The sequence below is a fragment of the Ammospiza caudacuta genome, chromosome 14 (genome assembly GCF_027887145.1).
Source record: "Ammospiza caudacuta isolate bAmmCau1 chromosome 14, bAmmCau1.pri, whole genome shotgun sequence".
NCBI classification, from domain to species: Eukaryota; Metazoa; Chordata; class Aves; order Passeriformes; family Passerellidae; genus Ammospiza; species Ammospiza caudacuta.
Genome location: NC_080606.1, coordinates 11,940,719 through 11,962,013, shown reverse-complemented (window position 1 = coordinate 11,962,013; position 21,295 = coordinate 11,940,719). Strand labels below are relative to the sequence as shown.

At 46.0% G+C, this 21,295-nt stretch overlaps 1 protein-coding gene across 1 annotated transcript in view; it reads right to left on the bottom strand.

The window, feature by feature from the left end:
- Nucleotides 1–19,871, bottom strand: part of NRK (Nik related kinase) — an 87,140-nt gene extending 67,269 nt beyond the window's left edge. Inside the window, exons 1-2 of the mRNA XM_058814211.1 lie at nucleotides 19,739–19,871; nucleotides 15,272–15,337 (exon numbers count right to left, since the gene is read on the bottom strand). Coding sequence (XP_058670194.1) covers nucleotides 15,272–15,337; nucleotides 19,739–19,780 — 108 coding nt within the window. The 5' untranslated portion in view covers nucleotides 19,781–19,871. The remainder of the gene's footprint in view (nucleotides 1–15,271; nucleotides 15,338–19,738) is intronic.
- Nucleotides 19,872–21,295: the final 1,424 nt, after the last annotated feature.

The window sequence follows — 21,295 nt, the reverse complement described above, 5'->3', positions numbered from 1 at the left end:
CAGCAGCACAGTGAGTAGGAGAAGAGCTCTGAGAAGCAGCTTGTGCAGCTATCCCATCTTCCTCACACTACATATACTGGGACATAAAAACTGATTTTGTTGAGCGTAAATATCACTATTTGCACAAGTAACAGCCTTGCTATTCATCCTGGGCTTTGCCATTTGTCACATTCCTTCACATCTGTTGATACAGTCTCAGATTTCCAGCCTCAGACCCTACCAGGGCCTGCCACCCCTGTCAGGACACGGAGGCTCTGCAGACATGGGATTCTTTCCTCTTTCCATGGGAGTTCTGGCCTGGGGACGCTGGGCTGGTGGGGTGTTCAGGACAGCACAGGACAGGGGGGATATGGGGTATTTGAAGTCCCAGGGCTCCTCTTGTTGTGAACAGGAGGGTTGGAAGAGCCCTGGCACAGAGCCAGTCCCACAGAGCACTTGGGAGCCCAGTGGTGACTTACGACAGCAAAGGCCTGCTGCACCAGAAGTCTATTCATCCAGAAAAATAAACAACTTTGGAATAGCCTCAGCCTTTGGAAGGCTCCCACTCTGCAGAACAGGGGTTGCTGAGAAGCTCAGGCTGGGGTGAGGTGCAAATCCCCCCAGCCCGGTGGATTTTTGCTGCCTGACTCACTCACATCCGTTTACAGAAATGCAGGGCGCTACAGAAACCTGCTCACAGCACATCTCTCTCTGCTGGATAAGGTCACAGGCAGCCAAGGGTGTGCTGCCAGCCCCATCCTGCTGAAAGGAAGTCAGGGCTGGGCTGCAGGAGATCAGCTGATGGGTGGCCAGGATTTTGGAGCAAGGATCCCTCAAAGGAAGGTTTTTTGGCTCGCCACTGCTACAAAGCTACAAAGGTTAAGCTGCACACAGCAATTACAAACCTCATGTTAGGAGAGTCATCTTTTAGCTTTTACAGTAATGTAGCTTTATTAGCCCTCTATCCCACATAAACACAACCTTGTGTGCACATTAAGCTCTTAGCATTTATATCACTGAACTTTTAAAGATCTTTCAGCATTCTTGTAAACAGCAACTGTAACATAGTTGAGTTTTCTCTTGCATGTAATACAGAACATGGACACGGCTCTGCCCAGGTTAAAACTGTGTTGTTGGGGTTTTTTTTTTTAAAAGGCTTTGAGGCAAGCAGGGTACACAGCTGCAAGTTCCAGCCTAAATGATGAACAGCTACAGCAACCTTAAGGGTGATTTACTTTCCCACTGCAGTTCTGGGGGTGTTTTTCTCACACGGATTGCAGCACCATGCAGGTGGCTGTGTCCAGCTCACACGCCATGGACAGCCCAGCACTAACAGCTGGCATTTCAAGGGTTTCTCTTACAACCCCTGAGTCCTTTCTGGGCCAACACCCTCCCTATGACTCTGTTCACCTGAGGTGAATCCTGAACTCAAAACTCTGCTGACTAATACTGTCAAGTTCAGAAGATCTGAGGTTTGCCTAAGGAAAGGTCATATTCTTTACACACATACCAAACTCCTCACAAAGCATTTAACTGAGGGGGGAAAAAAAAGAGGATTTAATTATGCCTTTTCATTTGGCTCTACCCGGTGAATCCTCTCCAAAAATTAAAAGGGAGTTAATGAACACAATTAGTCTGTGAAAAAACACACAAGCCTCCAGATTTCTGAATTATTTCTGTAAGAGATGAGCTACATGGCACTGATCTCACAGCAGCAGTCAATTCCCATTTCCTTCCAAAATCCTATTGGCCAGATGGTCCAGAAAACTCAAGGGAAAATTACTTAAATGTTTGGAAAGGCTTTCAGTGTTAAGTTAGTCTCCAAAATGAAACCAGACTACCCTTTTAATTAGTCCTACAAGTGAAGTATAGCTCGCTTTTCTAATGAATTTAAAAGAGAGGAGATTCCAAGTTCAAAACCAAAAAAAATCTGAATTCACGAGGAGCACTGGCATTATTTTTTTCTAAACTGATCTAATCAGCTTTGTACAGCAGAAGCCTGGCTGGCAAAGGTTCCCCTCTCAAACAAACTACAGGTCAGATGCACAGGAACAGTTCCTGAACAGCTACAAGCAGTTACTGCTCAATGCTTCATCTTCTCAATTTCTGTATTACTTGTAGGGATTGAAGTCAATCACAGCAGGGTAGAAATGAACAGTGAGGTCTTGAGAGGAAGAAAGAAATAACTACCCCTGCAGAATAATTTCAAGAAAATGGCTAAACACATTACAGCTGAAGAACCGCAGAGCCTTGAGCAATGCAGCTCAGCGTAATTACAAGCACACACGCAGCAAAAGCAGCAGTGAATCATTGGAAGAACTGGTCACAAGAGGTACCAATAATTTCCTGAAATTAACTACTTAACAGCCCTAACTGGATTTTTGAAACTCTCATCTCTTCGTCTCGCCCTGTTTAAACAAGCCAAATTAACTCTGTGCAGGGCAAGATGAAGCAGTGAACTGCACAGAGAGCTGTGTGTGGGTGAAACAGCCCCAGAGCCCCAGCACAGGCTGGGGGCCCTGCCCTCCTCCCATGCACTGCTGCCTACCCCTAACAAGGGTTCCCTGCAGCCCTTCCCACCACCAGCTGCCCCAACCATGGCTTGTCCAAGCACTGAGGTCCTCACACCCACTTCTGCCCCACTGAAGGCAACCAGACAACCTTAACGATTCCGTGTCCTAAGGAATTTCTGCTGAGTTTATTATTATCTCATAAAGGGTCACATTTCTAAAACAAAGCTCACCTTAAATGAGAAAAGAGTGTATTTTCAATGGTTTCCCTGTTGGAAAAGGTGTGATTGCGCAGATTCTCTCACAGGTTTGAGCCAGAGCTTGTGACACAAGAAATAAACCTCAGCCACAGCTGCAGTGTGTGCACTTGTGTAAAAGGACCTCTGACAAGGCACTGCAGGGCTGCCACCCAAAGTTCACAGCCCATGGGAGATGAGGCTCTGCACAAACCCACAGATGGAAACAGGGAGCTCTCACTGCCCTGACCCTCAACACTCACTCATGTTCCAGGTGTGGGATGGAGGGCATTGCCCTCACTCAGGTTTGCCAGCTGCTGTGCCACAGGGAGATTCCTCAGACAGCACTGGGAAACTCCATGCGCTTCTTCCACACCAAATACAACAGGGCCCAGGTACTACAGACAAAAGGGCATGCACAGAAACACACAGAGAAATACTCAAAACTGAAACACTGAAATCCTCTGGCCTAGCCTAGGGTACCTCAGATGTCAGTGAAGCTGCCCCAGAACCCTTCCCATCGTTGAGTCTCAAAGCCACTTCTCATTTTCCAAGCTCTGAGCCCTATGTGCTTCCTTTACCTTCTAACAGCAATAGCCTGTCCAAGCAGCTGCATCACATCCAAAGCAGCTGTCAAGAAAGACAGAAACAAAACAGCAAAACAACCTCAACATTCCACAAGGCATCCAGCTAATGCCAGCAACTTGCTGGCTTACGTGTAGAATATAAATTTTAAAAGCTAGCATTTCAGCTTTAACATCTAGCTGTGCTCACTTAAAAAAAAACACTTAAAAAGTGTAACTATCCACAAGTTTCCAAAAAATCTTCCTTTTGCAGCTCCTTTGCATATTCCGTCATCTACATCCAGATGCCAAAATACACCACCAAGAGCTCACTGCTGCTTTGGATAAATATGAAATTATGTGCCAGAGGAAAATTTTGCAGGATAAACTAAAACTCTACAGCATTGCCAATGCACATATTTAAATAACAGAAATTTAAATTATTAGGTCTCTATTTACAACAAAAGGGTCATTAACAAAAAACATATCAAAGTGCATATGAAAACCCCACACCAGAAAAGCCATCTCCCAGCTGCTTTGAATTGCCTTCTACCTTCTGAACCTTCAGGTTTAGGGGAGCACATGAACTTGCACAAAGACAGAAGCTCAGCCAGTTTGTTTTTGTTTAAGAAAACAGAATGTATGGAATTGCACTGCTCTTGCATCCAATCATGTTTGAACCAGTCAGCCCATTCCAACCAAATGTGAAGTCTCCAAGATGACTCAATTCCTGCATACTTTGTGCAAATCAGAGGAGACAAACTCCTTTCCTCCCTGCACCACTGAGGCTTACAGAAAATACCTATTTTTGACATGTTTGCACAAGAAAATAACCTGACACATTCAGTAACTGAGGAGTTACAGAAAAACAAATACCTAACAAGAAGGGGTTCTGAAATTAGTCACTGAGTCATCTTTGGGGACTGGCTCCCCTGCACTGATCCTGATTTGCCATTTGCTCCGTAACCAACGGAGTGCAAGGTGAGCACAAAGCACCATCACACACTGTGAGCACTTAACTTCCCCTCTGAATAGGTCAAACAAATGACATCATGTGCAAAGGACTGGAAAAAAACAAGGTTTCGTATAATTATTTTTAAAGACCTGGTTTGCATACATGGTTTGACCCAGTTTAATTAGAAATGTTATTTCCAGCTCAATTTTGTTAAGTGTGGACATGCTCAGTGGCCTGAATCAGGTTTGTTTGTCATTTTCCTTTCACTGATCCAGCCACACCAGTCATCAAAATGCTCGTTTTTTGCATATCTCCATTTCTGTCCAATTTCACAGTGGCTTTAATAGAAGGAGATTACTACTTAGATCTTTTAAAATGTCTGTTTACTTCTGTTACCAGCTCTTCTTTTAAAAAGAGAATTTGTTTTAGAAAAGTCATCAATTAACTGGAGTATTTTAATATTCATATATCTCATGATCCAATGAGGGAGAACATGAGTTTTATCACTAACTGGTACAGTAAATGCTGCCCACAGCCAGGGGTGGGTCCAGCTGTGGTTTTGTACTGATATGTGAGAACAGAATTTTGCAGCAAAGCATCACCTCCTACCTGCTGAGGCTTCCTCTTGTTTTCACCAAGGAAAACAAAAAACTATTTTCTGCCAAACCTCAAGAGAGCTGTTGCTGTGCCTCAGCAGCAGGGCCAGGCCCACGCCCTGTTCCAGCAGCCACAGACCCACCTGAGGCACCACAAACCCAGCAGCACATCTGCAAAAGGCACTGCTGCACTCAGGCAAGCACAGCTTGGGTGGGAATCACAGAAAACCAAAGTGCAAAGCCCTCTGTGTCACCTCCTGTACTGCAGACACTCTTTGCTCATCAAGGGTCCTTCACAAACGTGGGTGTCCTCCCTGGCAGGCAGGACAGATGTGGGTTATGCTACCACAGCCAGCTCCTGAACACTCCCAGAGAGCTGCACAGTCACCAGCCTGCCCAGGGTGGGGGAATGCAGGGCAGCAGCTTCCCCATTTCTCTCTCTGATCATGCTCCCAAGCCTATAAGGAGAAATCCAAATGTATCCTGCAATCTCTGGGGACGTTTCACATCACACAATGGCAGCTCAGACAGCAGGGCTCTGTATGATGGCACTCATGCTGCCTGCCTGGCAATAAGGGAAGCAGAAAGGAAAGAAAACCCACTGATAGCATATGCCCACCTAATCTGAAGGCACAACCTTTCCACAAGATCAGGCAGCATTTACACACCAGAGGACTCAACCAGACAGGCTCCCCATTAAGATCCACAGTTTACAGACCCCAGAGTCATCTCCAGCCCAAAATCCAGTGGCACCTACAATCCCTGTCCAGCCCTGGTGTGCCTCAGCATTGCCTCCATCCTAGCACAGGTACCTGAAGCCTCCCTGCCACCTCTGACAGAGCTGGGCTGCAAGAATATCTCCACATGATAAAGAATTGCTCTATTTTAATATTAATACCTTCCAAAGGGAGAGGTCTGCCAGAACAATGCAAAAAATGCAAGATACAGTAACCACTAAAGCTTAGCCAGCCAGATATTTCATACACTCCCTCTGACAACCAAATCCCATCTGTGTGACAGACAGGGCAAGTGCCATGCAGGCTCCAGCCATCACCCAGCCCTGGTAAGGACATTTCCCTTCATTCCTGGTCACAGAACCATGACTTTGGCAGATGTAGGAAGCCAAATGACATCAAAAGGCCTGACCAGGAGTGTGCTGTGACTCTCTGAGCAGCCTCAGGAATGCAGGAGGTGCTTTGCAAACATGGGCAGGAACCTGAGCACTCACACAGGGTCTGCACAGGCTGATCCCCTCACCAGCATGGAAATACTGCAACTCCATCATGCAAGCCAGGGACGCAGGCCATGCAAAGCCTGCCAACAGGTGGGTACCTAGAAACTAACATAGTGTAAAGAAAGGAAGAGGGGAACAGAGCAAAGGATGAGTCCAAAATCCTCTCTGTTCTTTATTCTCCAATGTGTGCTATCAGAGACCTGAGTTTTCAGCCTTTGTTTTTTATCTTCCTCTACTCAAAAGAGTTCTGGCTGATTTTTCAAAGTGTCCAAAAGAAAGTTAGTGCATCTCTCTATTCCTTCATCCTTTTCCAGGCACATTTTTGGAGAGCAGGCTGCCATACATGGACCCTCTCCCTGTTCAAGCCCTTTGCTGCCAGGGAAGCTGCCCCAGTTGGGCACCCAGCAATCTGCACCCCAAACACAGCACAAGCCCAGACAGGAGCTCCAGTGCCTTTGGGAAACGTCAGGCCTGCTTAGGCTGATCTGCACAGGCACAAAAAGCCCAGTGTGCCCTCATTCACCCCATTGACAGCTCAAACCCCATCCTGAGCCATGCCAGGCTCCACTGGGTCCATGGGGCACCCCTGCCCCTCCAGCCTGCCAAACTTGGCTGCCTTCCCTGGGAGGGCAGCAAAGCACAGCCCAGGGCCTCTGGAAACAAACCCCCCTTCATCCCAAAGGCATCCCAAAGCAGCAATGCTCATGCACTGCTGCTGCCTGCGCTCCTCTGCAGGGATAAACACAGGAAAGCTGCCAGACCCCACCACAGCAATTTGATTTTCAAAGCACGGGAGATAATGCTGGCCCCCAACCCCTAACTTTGCCCTCTGATCATAATAAAAGGCAATCAGATATCCACTGACACGATTTGGCTTCTGGGGGCAGAATGTTTGCAAGAAGCCTGTTACAATAAATATTTCATGCTAGACTGCAAAAAACAAATATTATTTTTTTCTGGCTCTTTCCTTTTTCCATATAACAAGACAACATAATGAAAAATCTGTGTAAATAATACATTTGACAATCCATTTTCTAAGTCATATGCATATTTATTTCATGATGGTTTTGTTGCATATTTTAGTATAATTGTTCACAGGTTTAAAGCCAAGAGTAAAACAGAAGTAGACAAATCTACTGCAACAGAAATAATTAGTAAACTGGTTACTCTTTTGTTATTTTTAAATACTGGGGAAATGCCTTGCCAAATTCAGCATACTAAATAAGAAAGATATCTACATTTTACTGAACGTGAGGAATTTTCTTTTCAGAAGGCCATCACACATTTCTCTTATGACCTTTTCCTCTAAATGTTTCCATTTTTAACAATAGAGATACAAGGAAAAATTGCATTAAAAAGCTCATATCAGATGTAGCAACCACAGAGTCAGAAAACAGAATTTAGTAAATTCCAGTCTTCAGTAAACACCAACAAAATGTCAATATTTTGCCAACCGGTCTCGCTTTTGGTAGCAAACACTCCTTTCAGAATATAAAACCAGAATAATTCACATTAATACTCACATTTCATTTTTTCATGCCAGATTATTTCAGTATGACTGTACCTTTTTTCCCCCAATCTATTAAACATCCTGCTGAATTTAAATGTATGTTCAAATGTAATGTTTTGACATTTCTGATGCAAAATTTGGAAACGAAAGCCAACTCATTCCTTGAAATTTTCCCACTCTGGTTTCTCTTTCCCCCATGTTTGGATTGAAGTGAAGCTGTTTTCAAACAGCACGCTGCTCAGGAAGTGGCTGCTAACCAATTTTCCCAGATGACCTCCATGAGCACACTGGTTCCTCCCAACCACAGTCCCAAAGTGCTGCACAAGACCAAGGGCTGCCTCCATTTTCACAGCTACACTCACACAAACAGCTCCATTTCCAGCAAATTCATAGTTTTTAGTGAAGGTGGGAAGCAGAGGCAAGAGGAGAAGCAAGATCCCCTGAGCCACAGCTGTCCACACCAGCCCCTCTCTTGTCTTTATCAAAAAGTGCATTTTTCACTCTGGGAGCTCCCAAAGGCGCTGCCCAGACCCCACCCAGCTACTGCACAGGAGCTGATAACATCATTTATGCAGGACACTGAAAAGGGCGCAGCTTGCTACAAAGTGTGTCTCCTGGACTGCTCACTTGTAAGATCTCAAAAGTTACTGAAATTCAGTGTTTTCAAGGGTAGGAAGTAGGGGATGGGGAATAAATGGCCTTTGAGAAGGTGCTTCTAAAGCAAACCTTGCAACCTTTCAGGAATTCCACCAAGGTTCAGAAGGCTACAAGGGCAGAGTTAAAATACACAAGGACTTTGAAAAATAAAAAGTATACTACAAACAGCTGAAAAATAGTTCCTTGGTTTGTTTTAGGAAACCAACGGATTTGTTGTTCCTTCTATTATACTTTATTAGCTATTGCCCAGAGGCACCAAAGAAGGACTTTCAAAGAAACACACATGCACTCTTCAGGACATTAAAGCAGGCCTGGAAAGTACAATTCGTAAGGAGCTCTAAGAAATAAGAGATAACAGAGATAAGGTGACATGTCTTCACTAGGCTCTAAAATCCTGCAGTTCACTGTGAAATGTAGTTACTAGAGCTAACCTGCCATGGGAATCAGCTCAAACATCTGCTAACAGCACACTAGATTTTCTGCTGTTTAAAATTAAGTAACGTCATGCCATTCACTCATTAACTGTCAGAACCATGGCCTTCTGTAGCGCAAATAGACAATTACAATTTTTCCCCCAAGTTCCCCAAATTCATATATCATATGCAATGTAAATAGTTGTGATAGGTCAGATTCTGCAGAGCTCAGGCCCATGGAGCGCTGGCCATGCTAAAGCATCTGCACATTGGTGTGAACCTGGATGCCACTGAGCAGTCAGGATTGCTGAAATCAATGTCACTGCTGAGGTGCTCAAAGCACAGCAAAGTGCTTGAGCAGGGAATTAAGAGCTTGAACTACTTCCCACCATGCTCACATTACCAGCAGTGCATTTTTAACACGTTCTCTTACCTTCAAAATAGCACGACCCAGTGACAAAACCTGAAGTGTTATGCAACATGAGCTCAAAACGCCAACAGTTTAGGATGAAAATGCACTGTACTCTCCCACATGGACTTTTAGGTCCAAAACATGGAGGAGCTGAAAGCAGGAGGCCTGAAAACAAATTATTTGCAAGGATTTTACTACTCTCTAATGGCACATCTAATTATTGTACATTGCTCTGTTCAGCCACAGCCTTTATTGTATAGAGGCACTCCACAGCTGAGAGGTTTTTTTCACATCCTTGCTCTTCTATTTTTGATAAACTAGTTTGGCTTCTAAGAATCTTAATCGAGTTCCTCTGAAATATTCACTAACTAGAACCAGGACTTCACAATTTGCTAATTAATTTCTCATGTTTGATCCATTATTTTAAAATCCAGTGCTGAATATAGTTTGGCCCTGTCATGCAAATAGGCAGGGAAGGCAAGATTAAAAAAAGAAACCAAACAGCACCAAACCTCTAAAAACCCCAGCACAAAAATGCTCCTGACAACTGAATACACACCATAAACTACCTATTATATATATATATATATATATTTCATATAGAAGAGGGGGTTTTGTATCCTCCAAGTTAGTAATTCACACCCTAATAGGCTGGGTTGATAGTGGATATGTCTTGAACTCAAAACTGAGATTGGAAAAGACCTCTGGGAACACAAGGTCCCACTTTCTGCTAAAAGTTAATTTACATTAACCAAGACAGTTTCATGTGGACAAGACAATCAGCTCTTCTGCTGCTGCCATGATGGGTTTTGCCTTTTCTTTTTCTACACCTTTTATGTATTCTCATACCCTTAGCATGCATAATCTGAATTCTTTAAGCCTGGTATTCTCTTCTAGGCCAGGAGACCAAACATCCCAAGGTCCCACAGCTGGAGAGCCCCACACCATCCTGAGAAACCAAGGCTGCCTCTAGAACACATCCTGCAAAGTAGGATTAGACTGTCTGGGGGAGAATACTTTGACATGTCACACTATTAATTCAAGCCTCTCATTGGGACAGCTTCATTAGATATGCTAATTTGCAATTATAAATTTTAAATTTTAATTATAAAATTGTAAACATTATCTACCATGTGTAATTTTAATTTTAGGACCAAGAAAAAGGCATCACAACCAAAACCCAAAATAAACAGATAGACAAACAAGTACTTTTATCAACTGCTAGTGAAACAGAGAGTAGCACTTTGTCATTTCTATAGAGTACAACTGATTTCCTTTCTTCACTTGTCAAAATCTCAGTGCCTTGAAGACTAAGATTACCTTGAAAACTGTGACTCACCACAAATTACAACGAAACAACCTGAGATTATGTGTCATTTTTAACATCTCTGCAGCACTCTGGAGACTCTGAAATTGCATTTCAGCCCCAAGACACAATCTCTGGAAAGTGGCTACTGCTGACCCACTCACAGAAGGGATGGTTTAAAAGTTTTCAGTTTATACACATTTACTATCTGGATTATACTGAACATAATTACAATGTTTCTTACATTTAGCCCGTCCATGTGCTACCATTAATTATGGTTTACAATACAGCCCACAGATTTTAACACTCCATAACAGCATGGTCTGGTGATTCCACACACTGTCCAGTCTCAAAAGCCCCCATGTTCCTTCCCCCACCACTCCCAACTCAATTACAGCAGCCAGTTATTCAGCGACATGGAATACCAAGAACTTAACAGACTTTCAAATTAAGATAAACTGAAACATTGTATTTGTGTTTTGCTGCCCTCCTGCCACTCTACATCAGCAGCAAAGTTGCTCTTAACTCATGTCAGTAATTGAAACACAATTCAATGCCAAGAAGCAACTGTGTTAAAAAAACCAAAAAAAACAAAACCCCATACACTTCCTTACTCAGACCTGCTTCCTTTTTGTATCCTGAGTCTTATGTGACCACAGAAAAACAAAAATGTTGGCTCTGCAGAGTCCCTGCAGGAAGGCAGGGCTGCTTCCAGCCTGCTCAGCCTCAGCAGCAGCTGCTCCTCCATCAGCTGCATTGCTGGGAATCCACTTCTTCCCTCCTGACTCCCAGCCCCAAACCACAGCACCTCTCTCAAGCTCCCTGGGCCCTCAGACTCCACTACAGATAAAACCATTTTGCACACACAGCAGCTGCAAATCTGTCAGGGTTTGTGACCAGCCTCCAACTCATGTGCCAAAAAACATCAGCCCCTGGAACTATCCTAAGACAATGGCCTCTCTTTGCCTAGGCCATTGAAAACTGGCAAGTCCAGGAGAAGGCTAACCCACATCACCAAAAATAAGGAAGACAAAAGCCCCAGTCAGGTACCTCTTGGCATCAGAAAACCATTGCTGACCTCATTTGGCCCACAAAAGCTTCAGAAGGATGAGGACTCTCAGAGCATGGCTGAATGAGAAGGATTAGGAACAATTCCTCTTCATCCTGACAACTGTCAGAGTCTCACAGCCTCCTCCAGAGCTCAGGAAGAATTGTGTGACCCAAACACTTCAAAAATGGCAACCCCTTCAGCTGCCCCCATATCTCCCTTTCCCCGTTTACTCAACAGAAAAATGACCCTCCATCAAGAATTGGAACATAGACAATGCATTAAGAGGCTTCTATGGAAGAAAAACTTCCCATCAAAGATTACAAAACTAACAGCAGAAGTCTTTGGAAAAAATATTTCACTTCCCCCGAACTTAGAGTTTAGTTCTTGCTGAGCAGACAGGCACAGACAGCACAGAGCTGCTGAGCATCAGGGGTGAGGGACCAGCCCCAGCCAGCACCCCAGAGCCCACACAGGAAAATCCTGCAGGGAATGGGAGCAGGCCCAGAACTCACACAGTGCCATGGCCCAGCACATCCCAGGGACACCTTCAGCCTCCTCACTTCCCCCCAGATGACACTGGCAGTTACATGATACAAAACACTGCTCCGCTCTCTGAAGGTCCTTAATGATCAGCAGCTCTGGAAACCCTCAGAAATGCTGGCCCTCATATTTGGAGAGCAACTGCTGATGCCCTGAGCACCCATTTTCATCCCTGGCCCCAAGAGCACACGCAGGAGGATGGACAGATCTTGCCAGAATAGTGCATAGGATCTTCAGAAACTTCTCTTTCCCAAATGCATTCGGTGGAGATGGTGCAGAGACTGGACACAGCCTGACCTTCAGCTCCTCAGCACTGAGGAGACAAAGGCAGGGAAAAGTCAATACTCCCAATTCCCAACCATCAAAAAATGCAGTTTCCAACTACTTTCAGTTCTCCCTTCTGTCAGGGAGGACTGTGCTACCACCTGCCATGGCATTATTCTGAATCACCTCTTACATGGGATTGTTCTTCAGATTCCAGCACATGGAAACAAAGAATTACCCGAAAAACTCACCTGTAATTTCAAGAGATAATGAAGCCTAAGCCTCATGAAATTCTGGTAATCAGATTTTTTTTTTCACATCTAATTCACACTTTGCAGAGGTTGAAGTTGCCAGTACTGGCGTATTTATGTCCTACTACTTCATAAGTTGTCAAAGAAAATCTGCTGGCATTTAGTCAGCTATTCTACACAAATTTTTATAACATTTCTACTCAGCTCTAGCATTGTTATGTGTGCAATTCATACCTTTCCATTTCATTTTAAAAGACCTTGAACTGGAATAATTCAGTATGAATAATATTCTCCTTCAATAAATCTGTTAAACATGGTTTTCTAATCTAATGATGAATCCTCAAAATTTTATTTTCATTTTTATAGAGTTGCATATATTAAAATATGAATCATCTTCATGGTCAACAAAGCAATTTAGTAATCCTGAATATAATTTATTTAGCCTGAAATAAGCTTTTCTTTGATTATGCGCAAATTATTATGTGTGGTTTCTGAATGTATGGAAGAATCTAACACCTCAGGAGAATAAAAACATGCTGTAATGATATGAGTAAAGTATATGGATAACAGAGAGTACTTTATAACTTAAATATTTATAATCATAAGCTTATACTTCACAAACTGCAAAATTATTCCAGAATTCCATTTGTTCACTCTATCAGTTGTAGCATTTTATAGATCAGAGGACAGACTATACAAAAGTTAAAAAGTGAGTATGAGCCTCACTTCCTATGGCCAGAGCTGCAGAAGCAGTGCTCCATTGCAGCTGCCCTCCTCCTGAGAAAACTCCTTTGCTGTGGGTGCAAGGCCAGCACCAGGGAGATGCCACCAGGCACAAAACACCTGAGGGTCTGCAGGAGGATTCCAAACCCACTGAGCCTTTGGGCTGGGTGAAAATCCTCCACAGCAGTGACAGAGCTGCCTGCTGAGTGTGCAATGTGCATTCTGCATCTGGCCCGCCTGGCTGCCACCACCAGCTCCTACAAGAGCAGCTGCCACCACCATGATCCCACCAAGAGCTGCCCCATCCCCAGCACAACTCCCACTGCCCACACTGCTGTGTGACCAAAGTTTAACCATTGGTTTCACCTCAGCTGGGGTCCCACGCAGCCCCTCACCCCTCCAGGGCAGGATTCACGTGCACAAAGCTCCCCCAGCCCTCTGAGACCCCTTCTCCCAGTGCCTCCTCATATGTTCCAGCCAGCCCTAGTGCAGAATGAGCAGAAACTGAAACCACCCCATCCCCAGAGCTGTCAGAGCCTGCTCTCTGGCATGCCTGGTGAAAAGCAGCCTTTGGATGCAATTTTAAATTGCCACTGTCAACATTTCTTGCACAGTTTGGCAACTAACATTCTAATGAGCTACATGATGGCTCAAAACATTTTCTTTTGCAGCAGAGAAGCAAACTATGTTGCTCCTTCCTGCCTCTGCCATGATTAAGCAGCTGATTCATGCTCAACATTCATAAAAGATGACTAGATGGAAGTTTTTCTTTCCCAATATAAAATTAATCCAGACACAAAAAGAAAATCAACTATTTCACAGAACATTCAGGATGTTTGGGATCTTTTTACAGGTAAAAAACAAAAGCACCCCTAAATCTCTCTTGGCTTCTAATCTGTCCATGTGAACCCCTGAGCATGTATTTTTGATTCAGTAGCATTAAAAGCAGTATATCTGGATGACAATCTCAGAAACAACAAAGACTTCACCACCACAAAGAGCTACATAAGATCCTGCTTCTGGTATAAAAATAATAATAATTTTAAAAATGGTAGCATGGAAATGAGAGACTCCCCATGATTGCACCTGTAAAGCTTCTTCTAGAACCTACAGCTTCAAAGGGAAAGTAAAATATGATCACAGCAGATCATACCCACACCAGAGGATGGACACCAAAGTGCAGCATGCATTCAGTGCCCTGGGGAAAGAAGAACAGCTCTGCATTGCTGCTCCAGGACCCTGGTGCCCTTTTCCACAGAGGGAAAAATGCACAAAGAGCCTGCACACACACAGGACTTGTCAAGCAGGGCCAGCAGTGGGACCTGGGGGAGAAGCAGCACCAGGCAGATTTATTCCAGCACCAGACAGATTTATCCCAGCACCTCTGCTCTTCTGAGGCACCTCCAAGGGCTCAGCATGGCCCACTCCTTCCTCTGCCTTCCTTCTCTAAATGGGAACCTGGTTCTCTACTTAATCACAGCTATTTCCTCTTCTTAAATCACTTTTAGGGAAGGCTTCACAGTGAAAGAACACTTTCCTAGGCTTGTTGTTGTAACTAAAATAAGCTGTGCATGGTGCACAGAGTGCTGTGGCAATGTTAACTGCTGCAGTTTGTGTTCGGTGGCTCTGCTTTGACACCACAGGGACAAAGCAATGTGACAGTAATGACAGAAATCAAAGACTTCATTGCCTCCTACACAGCAGGGCTCATTGACACCTTGCTGGCTGAGTTTTGAACTTCACCAGTCCAGGCCAAATTTAACCATCATTGGTGTAAATTTCTGCCAGACACCTTTTCAATAATTGTGAAAAAGAGAAAATAAGAACAGAGCAGAGGGAAGTTAGTACAAAAGATGTTTATATGACCTCTGGCAGCCAAGAGACATGACAACAGGACAGAGGGAAAGGCCATGGAATTTCACAGCTAGTACATTTTGGATTATGCAGAAAAGAGAGCAAGACAAACCAGGCTATTACTGGAATTGTCCAGTTTCTTAAATGGTGCTCACTTCTGCTTTAGGTAATAGAGCTTTATCAAGAGCAGCATCCTAAATTAAAGAGGGATCCAAACCTTGTAGACTTGTCCATATGTGCCATTTCCAACAACCTGCACCAGCTCAAATATTCCCGCAGGGTCCTGCAAAAAGCAGAAGAAATAACATTATTTGGATTAGAGCAACCACTTCATAGCAGAAACTAATTGTACACCACCAAAATGAAATATCCAAGGCACATCTCCTAATATGTTACACAGTAAAAGGGAAATTGCCAAATCATGGGGTAAGAAATGCATTAATATTTATGTTTTTAGTCAAGTTTCACAAAACTCTGTATACAAAACAACTTGGTGAAGATTGGCAGGATGGTTCCACAGCAAATACAACAAATAAATGAAGGTGTGTGAAAAATACTAGAATTCAGCTGCAGACTCAGCTTACAGTAACTCCAGGTTCCTGAGCCTTACCACACTGAGCTAACCTGGAGGCTGAGCTGCTGTGAAACACTTGGTATGAGCAATGCAACAAAGGAAAAACCTAAAGAGCAGAATTGAAAAAATTACACTATAAAGGACCTGAGCCCAGTTACCTTAGTGAAGGGAAATGTACCAAACCAGGCAACCTTAACTCACAGGCAGGCTGAGAACACTCAACTCTCCTGCTCTGCAAACACAACAAAGCGAATTTGACTGAGGTATTGAACTCTTGGCTTTGAACCCAAACTAGATGGCTGTTAATTTACATAAGAGATTAATGAGTCAGGTGATCAGTCCACCATTCCACATGAACCATCTTCCACAGCTGCTGTGACACCAACACTGCAGCAGGGCTGCAACCCCTCAGGCACGGGGAACCCTCTTGTTGCAAGGCATGGGCAGTGCTCATTCCTGAACCACTGAGTACATAAAAAAAATCTGGTGCTCAGTTAAAATTCACTTGAGGGATTTATTTAAAACCATTAAGAACTCAAGAGATCATTTCTTGGTTTCTGGCTAAGCCATTTATCACTCAGCTCATTTCTTGCCATGGTATCACTGAGAGTGATATATGCTATATAAAATATTATTAACTCCATGTGTCAGTTTTACCACATCTGTTTCAGCAATCCATCATGTCAGTTACTGCCTGTTGGTACTGCTGAGGGATGTGATACAGAAAAACATTATCTCAGAAGTACAATTGCTATGCCCCTGGTTGCAAAACATCCTTTTATTTAGAGGTATCAAACTATTCTCCACTCCACTTATATGTTAATCTTTTAACACAAGCAATTCTTTCTTCATATTGGATACAGAAATGTTTACCTTGGCAAAATCCCAGTGGAAACACACAGGCTTTATTTCTGAGCAGATTCCACCTTTATTGGCACAAGTGTCATGGTAAATGCCAAGAGCTTTCAGAGCAACACAGCCCAGACTCCCATAACTGAAAGCACTAATGAGTTCATTTCGTTTTAAGTTAAATGCATTTTAATCTTAAGCTTCTTGGACTGTCAATCTTACAAGACTTTTTCTTTTCTTAAAAAAAGCAATGCACAAATCAGATCAAGATGACTTCTGACCCATGCAGGTCAGTCTGTGTCTTTTTATTACCTGTCACTTATTTTAAAACAAGGCAGTAAGCCCTCTAGACTTAAACCCCAATTCCAAAAGCCCTCACTGAAAAGGAAATCAATGGGAACACTCACACATGGATTTAAGGACAGTCATAAGAATGCCTACAAGACTGGATTTCACTGCAGTTTTCTTTGCTTTCTTCTCATTTCCTCATTTTATGTTTTGACTAGTCTGGATATAAAGAAATGCTTTATTCAGTGGGGCTGAAGGCAGCAAATAAACCATTGCTACTGCTAAAGCAACTGGTGGGTGGCACAAAACCCCTGCACAGAGCTGTGCTGTGGGCATGGTCCAGGCAGTGAAACTCACAGCAGCTCTCTCAGGAACTCGCCCAGTAAGGGCTTCCATGCACAAAATCTACGGCACTCCATGGGAGCAAGGGCATGGAGCAAGGGCACCCTAATTCACACCTGTCCTGCAGAAAGCGGCTTTGCTGAATTAACAAGTGCCGACAGTGCAGAGAAACCCAGGGGAACCCAAAATGCATTTTCAACTTGGACTTTCCAACTGCCTCTCTCACTTAACTGTGTGCTGTCTTCACTCTTTAAGCTTATTGATTATGCAACTATAGTAATTTAAGTGCCTCAAAATTAGCTTCTCTTTCTTCTTTCAATAAATTTAGTTCTGATTCAGCATCCTAATAGTTTGCTTCTACAGGATTCTGACACTCCAGGAAAGACCCTAACAATTACCTAAATAAACATTAGCATTAGAGTTAATACAGTGCGAATCCCATCCTGCCCTTGCTAGCAAATTGAGCATTAGCACCTCAAGCCCTCACAGGTCTGAGTGCAGCCAAATACTTGGCCATCTCTCTTCTTTAATCAGGACACCACAGTGAACCAAGCCTTGTGAAGAGTCATAAAGGATATTAATCTGGGCTCTGCTCCTTGGATTGCCTTTGTTTGCTTGGATATCAGCACTGCATTGTTTGCTGGCATTGCTCACAACAGGCCACCTTCCTAATTGTCTTGGAGCTACATATCATTGTTGATGTAGTGCTTCCTCCCAGCTACCACCTAAGCCAAGGGTCCAGCTAACCCTTCCCCAGCCCAGCTGCTGGATTCCCTTTGAAAGATGCCAAAATTCTGGCCTGAACATTCATCACTCTGAGGTTAATTGCCATCACACATTGTACATATGGTGACCACCTTGATTCCCCCCCAGTCCTCTGCAGCACACTCAGAAAGCAAAGCAAGGCTGCTGGCCAGGGGCACCCAGGCCACATCCAGCTCCTCTGCAAGGCAGAATGAAGAGCAGCAAGAACACGACCAAAATGCACTTTCCACATCCCTGCAGCTGAAGAAGATCCAGGTGTCTGAAGCACAAGTTCTTCCACAGGGCCTCTGGAGCTCAGCACAGAGTTCAGGGATGTTTAGCCTCTGACTGCCCAGGTGAACCCAGCAGTGTTAGGAATCCACAGGCTCTTTTCTTTCAGGGAAAGGGGAGAGCCCTGGCGACCACCCATTTGGAGGGGAGCAGGGCAATCTCAGATTGAAAATGACCCCACTCACACTGTGGGAGGCTGGAGCACAGCACCAGGCAGCTTCCACTGGCCCCAGGAACACCTCAGACACAGCAAAGACAAGGCACCTGTCTTTAAATAATTTCCACAGCTCAGCCTCACCTGCCTCCCATTTCCTACTTAGCACAAACCCCAAACTAAGGCTGCTGCTGTGCTCCAAGGGGTTTCTCCCAAAATGAGACATTTATCCCTTCCCCTGTGGAGGCTGAAACTCACAGTGCTCTCAGCTTTGGAGGCTGTGAATCAGATGGTTCTGTCACAAAGCCTGCTGTCTGCTTTGCAGAATCACTCCTTTTCAAACTCACAGTATTTCCTTATTTATTTAAGGAGATGATATTCATCTGCTAAAGCCCTAAAGAAGAACTTCCATTATTTTGCCTTGCACCTCATAGCAGAGCCAGACTAAACTTCTGCTTGCTTAGCCAGAAGCCTTTTGCCATCCTTCCTAACTTTACTGTCCCTGCTGCTTTTCCTCTTTCTGCCTCCAGTCTGGAACACCCTCCTCGCCATGTGAGCATCGCACAGGCTGCTCCCAGCCCTGTTTTTTTTTTCCCTGATATTTTTAGCAAGTGGCTTGCTTTGGTTTCACTGTCTGGGGATGACTGCTTCTTGCCACAACTGAACTCTTCCCTCCTCTTCTGTCGAGAGAACTCCACAGCAGCCCTGCCTGGGTCGGACGGGCGCTCAGTGCTCAGCTCCTGTGTAAAAAGGGCAAGTGGAACTCGGGGCATCACACACAGCCCTGCCGCTGCTCTGTGGATATGAAACACGGACAGCGCTGCTTTTAACGTGGCCAAAGTTTGGCTTGCATTAAAAAGATAAGAGGATAACAATAAAAATTCACAAAACTAGGTAAATGCTGACTTTTTTAGCTTGGAGAAAGGAGGGGGGCATAAAACATCTCAAACTTCAATAACAACAAAAAGGCCACAAAAGCCAAGCCGCCACGCTTCCAGAAGCTCCTCGTTTCCCATTTGTTTCGTATTCACAGCACTCACAACATCTTTAGGGATGTCGGTAGGAATTATTCCCTGTCCTGGCAGGGAAGGAGCTCCGCGGTGCAGCGCTCCGAGCCGGGCAGCGCAGCGGGACCCCCGCTCCGGCCAGGGCAGCGAAACCGGGAGAGCCCCGGGACAGCGGCACCGGGAGAGCCTGGGGCTGTCCCCCGAGCCCCCGGGCATCTCGGTGCGTGTGCGGGCACGGCAGCACCGCCCGCCGTCCCCGCTATCGCCGCCGCGGATGAGCCGCGGTCCCTGCAGCCGCCGCGCCGGGCTCGGCACACGGAGCCGCTCCGGGCAGCGCATAACGGGGCTGAGGCTCGCACACGCCGCGGAGCGGGGAGCGAGGAGCGGGACCGGCAGCCCCGAGCCCGGGGCAGGCTCCCCCGGCGCAGTCCTTACCCGCAGCGCCGCCAGGTCGATGCCGTCCAGGCTGCGGGCCATGGCTCCGTTAGCGCTGCCGCGGGCGGCCCGCGCAGCGAGCCGGGCATGCCCGGCCGGCCCAGCGCCCTCCCGGCCCGGGCGCCGCCGCCGCCGCCGGCAACTTTAGCGGAGGGAGCAGCTCGGGGAAAAGTTTGCGAGGAAGTGACGTGCGAGCCGGGGGGTCGGGGCCACCTGCGCCGGCGGGCGGGGGCGGCCGCGCTCGGCACCCCGGGCGCGCTCCCCGCGGGCGGGAGCCGGGATCGCCCCGGCGAGCTGGGACCGGACCGGGGAGTTCCCCGCACGCACCGCCCCGGGAAGGGCCGGGCCGGCAGCGGGGACCCCGCCGGCGCCGCGCTCCCGGCGCACGGGGCGATGCACCAGCCGCTAACCAAACCCAAAAGCCCCAAAACTGCAGTGACAGCGTCCAAAGATGAGGATTTATACACACGCGACTGAGCCACTGCCAACCCCTTCCCCTCGGCTGACGGGCGCTGCGAACACGAGCCCAGGGAGGTGACGGCAGCGATGCTCCAGGGATGCTCCCAGCGATGTTCCCAGGGATGCTCCCAGGGACGCTCCCGGGCTCGGCTCATCCCGCGGCCCCACGCGGTGCGGATCCCGCAGCAGCCGCTCGGGCAGCCCGGCCCGCAGGCACATCGCATCCCCCGCAGCCCCTCGGAGCCGCCTCTCCCCGGGAGCTGGGACCGCAGGGAGAACACGCAGTAGTGTAGCAGGCTGGAAGGACTTGCGGGTATTCTTGGGCCAAGTATCAGTGGAAACGCACATTTCTGAGATAAAGTCCTTAAACACTCTCAAGGGATGTTCCGGGCGCTGTCCCCTCGCAGAGAGCAAGCAAAGGGGCAGAAATTCTCAATTTCCACAGTTGCAGACATAAAATCAAGACAAAGTGGTTGGAGTGCCTTTGGTGCCTATTAGCACACCAGGAGGGCTGCAATGCCAGCAGCGAGGGGCAGTGTTGTAATAAAGGCGTTTGGCAATTTCCTTGAAAGAAGTGCTGATGCTTCACTCAGCTTCAGAGTATTCTTGTACAACAGCCCGCGTTGGGTACATTATGGCTAATGTGACCCTGAGTTCGAGCTCTCTGCCTGCCTTCGGGCCAGCATTTGGAGGCTCTGCTAAAGAGTTGGGGCCAATCACTGCATTAAAGTGTAAGTTTGTAAGAACTAAACGTGCAATGCAGCAGAAATCCACACACAGCAAAAGCCCAGCCCCCTGCTCTCCCCTGGGCAGCATTTAGAAAATCCTGGCCCTCCTGTCACCTTTGTCAAAGTTAAGCCAGAACTTTGCTCCCCATTTGAGCCTTCCTGCCTTACATAAATGCATCATTAGCCTTTTTGCTTGTGTTATTTCTCACAATCCCTATTAATCTCTTCTCTCTAACCTTCAGGCTGTCCTTTGTCTCTTGCCACTTTCCATTTCCTTCCTGCCTCCCAGTGAGAATGGGTGTGAAACTCCCGACTGCTCTCTACCCAATGCCCTCCCTCCCTCTCCATCTCAGATTCTTGGCTGAAATTA